Genomic DNA, 2,540 nt, shown 5'->3' on the forward strand with positions numbered 1-2,540 from the left:
GAGTGTACGGGAACGGATCATAGTACCCAGGGAGCAGGTCCACCCCCAGCACCTTGATGTCACTGCTGTTGAGGGTGCTGCAAGGCAAGGGACTGCATCAGCAAGGAGTCCCCCCAGCCACCCCTTGTGCCCTCCTCAGGGTGAGACACCGCGGGGCTGGCTGAGTGTTCCCTCCATGGTCACCTGCCATCCACAGCATCCACCACCCGTGGGATGATCGCAGTACCCAGGGAGCAGGTCCACCCCCAGCACCTTGATGTCACTGCTGTTGAGGGTGCTGCAAGGCAAGGGACTGCATCAGCAAGGAGTCCCCCCAGCCACCCCTTGTGCCCTCCTCAGGGTGAGACACCGCGGGGCTGGCTGAGTGTTCCCTCCATGGTCACCTGCCATCCACAGCATCCACCACCCGTGGGATGATCGCCAGCTCCTGCAGGGATGTCAGCATCCGCTGGCGCCGGTCCGGCCTCCGCACCAGGTTGATCAGGAAGATCTGCAGAGGAAGGGGAGAGTCCCACCAAGGGGGCACATTGTCACGGGGGGACAATATGGGACCTGCCCAGCAGGATGCAGGACAGCAGCTCAGGCTTTGCCATGGATGGATGCAACCAGAGGGATGGACAGGAGGACACGAGGGGCTCCACTGGGCACTTACTTCATCAAAGCCCATTTTTGTGAGCGGCCTGGGGAGGAGGGAAATGTGCCTGGAGCGCTGCATGGGCGGGCCATCCACTGTGGAGAGAGGACACCACTTCAGTGGAGCCCAGACCTCTCTGGCTGGGAGCTGGGGCCAACAGTCCTGTTGGGATCTGGACACCTCTGGGAACCCTCCACCTGCAGCACTCACCCATGGCCTCGAGCGTGAGATGCACAAAGTTGGCATGTTCATCCTCCAGCGTCTGGTGGGCCTTGACGGGGACATTGATGTAACCAAAGCGGTGCTGGTTGCACACATGAACTTCCACTCCTGCCAGGTGGGACAGGTGAACACCACAGCCCCCCAAACCCCTGCACCCCCCATGCCCCTGTCACCCTCACCAGCAGCCTGGCAGGAGTAGGCGAAGACGATGATGTCGTCGAAGGCCCAGGTGTAGTTGGGATGGGGTGGATAGAAAGCCAACCGCGACGTCTCCTCCTTCCGCAGGTCTATCAGGAAGGTGGCATAGACCATGGGGACGGAGAAGCAGCCCACCCGCTGCCGGTTCTTGGTGGGGAAGTAGTCAGCTGTCCGGCGGTAGTACCCCTATGGCACACCAGCATGACACCTCCATGGAGAGGGCTCTTCTGCCATTGGGGTTGTCTCATTCCCAGGGGCTTTCTGGGGACGTACCTGGGGCGTGATGCCACACCAGAAATTGGAGTAGAAGGTCTGTGAGTCCAGCATGGGGGCCACCACTGTCTTGTTCTGTGCTATGAGAAACTTGAGGGTCTGGTTGTTGGTCAGGATGCTGTCGGTGTCCATAAACTGTGGGGACAGCACAGGTTCTGGAAGGCATGAGGACACCCCACCTGAGCCCCCACCCCACCAGTGCCACATGTCCCTTACCAGGATGTAGTCTGCCTGCTGCTCCCGGGCGTAGGTGAGAGCCTCCTGCTTCAGCCTCATCAGGTTTTCGTAGCGTTTGTCACTCCAGTGCTTGGGCCCTAGCTCGTCGGGGTAGGAGCTGTGCAGGGGGAGGCAGGGGTTAACCCCACTCACTGGGAACGCACAAACTCGGTGCAGGCCATGCGTGCCGACTGGCTGAGTCAGTCTGTTCTGCCTCACTCCTCCTGGCAGTGTCCCCAGCTAGGGAGTTGGGTGCTGCTCTGGGAGCCCCTCACAGCCCACCCCTGCCCCCCAGTACTTCCCCAGCCTCACCTGGGCTCCTCCTGCACCTTCCAGGCCACGGAATGATAGTCCTTCCCCACCGCCCCCAGCCACTCCTGCAGCATCGCCGTAGTGTTGTCCGAGTTGTGGTCTGTTGCACACCTGGGGTGAGAGGGCATCAGCCTCTGGGAGTCCCCCCCAGGGGACAACCAGGACCCCACTCTGCACTAGAAATGCTCCTGGGGCCCAAAGACTGAGCCAGTGACAGACTCACTTGGGAACATAACATGTAATTTGAAGGAACCGAGGCTGCACAGGCAGGAGAGGGAATGCCAAGGAGTAATTTCTTTCCCAGTGCTGCTGCCAGCCAGGCTGTTCCACAGCTCTCACTCTGTGTCCCTGCTGCCCAGCAGCACCCCTGGACATGTTCCCTCCCTCCCAGCCCTGTGGCTGCCCACCATGAGCTTTAGAGCACAGCACCTTCATCCCCCCCACGCACCCCTGCGCCCCCCACTGCTCCAGCAGCCAAAGGAAAAGACCCAACAGGCACTAAAAATTCCCCTTCTCCAAACCTTTCCTTTGTCATGCACCACTGCCAGCCCCAACTCTCCCACCCAGCCTTGCAACGCTGTTCAGAGGGATCTCAGCACAGACCAGGCTGAGCCCACCTTGCACTGGGGCAACCCCCAAGTCCCCACACCCCCCAGCACCCTCGATCTGTCAACGAGCCCAAAGA

General features: G+C 60.8%; 1 protein-coding gene across 1 annotated transcript in view; it reads right to left on the minus strand.

The window, feature by feature from the left end:
• The window catches only part of CERCAM (cerebral endothelial cell adhesion molecule), a 2,312-nt gene extending 353 nt beyond the window's left edge, over positions 1-1,959 (minus strand). The window contains 8 exon segments of the mRNA XM_009070264.1: positions 15-77; positions 384-490; positions 653-729; positions 845-964; positions 1,036-1,240; positions 1,328-1,462; positions 1,544-1,661; positions 1,856-1,959. Coding sequence (XP_009068512.1) covers positions 15-77; positions 384-490; positions 653-729; positions 845-964; positions 1,036-1,240; positions 1,328-1,462; positions 1,544-1,661; positions 1,856-1,929 — 899 coding nt within the window. The 5' untranslated portion in view covers positions 1,930-1,959.
• Positions 1,960-2,540: the final 581 nt, after the last annotated feature.

This window comes from Acanthisitta chloris, unplaced genomic scaffold, assembly GCF_000695815.1.
Source record: "Acanthisitta chloris isolate BGI_N310 unplaced genomic scaffold, ASM69581v1 scaffold29792, whole genome shotgun sequence".
In the NCBI taxonomy this organism is placed as follows: Eukaryota; Metazoa; Chordata; class Aves; order Passeriformes; family Acanthisittidae; genus Acanthisitta; species Acanthisitta chloris.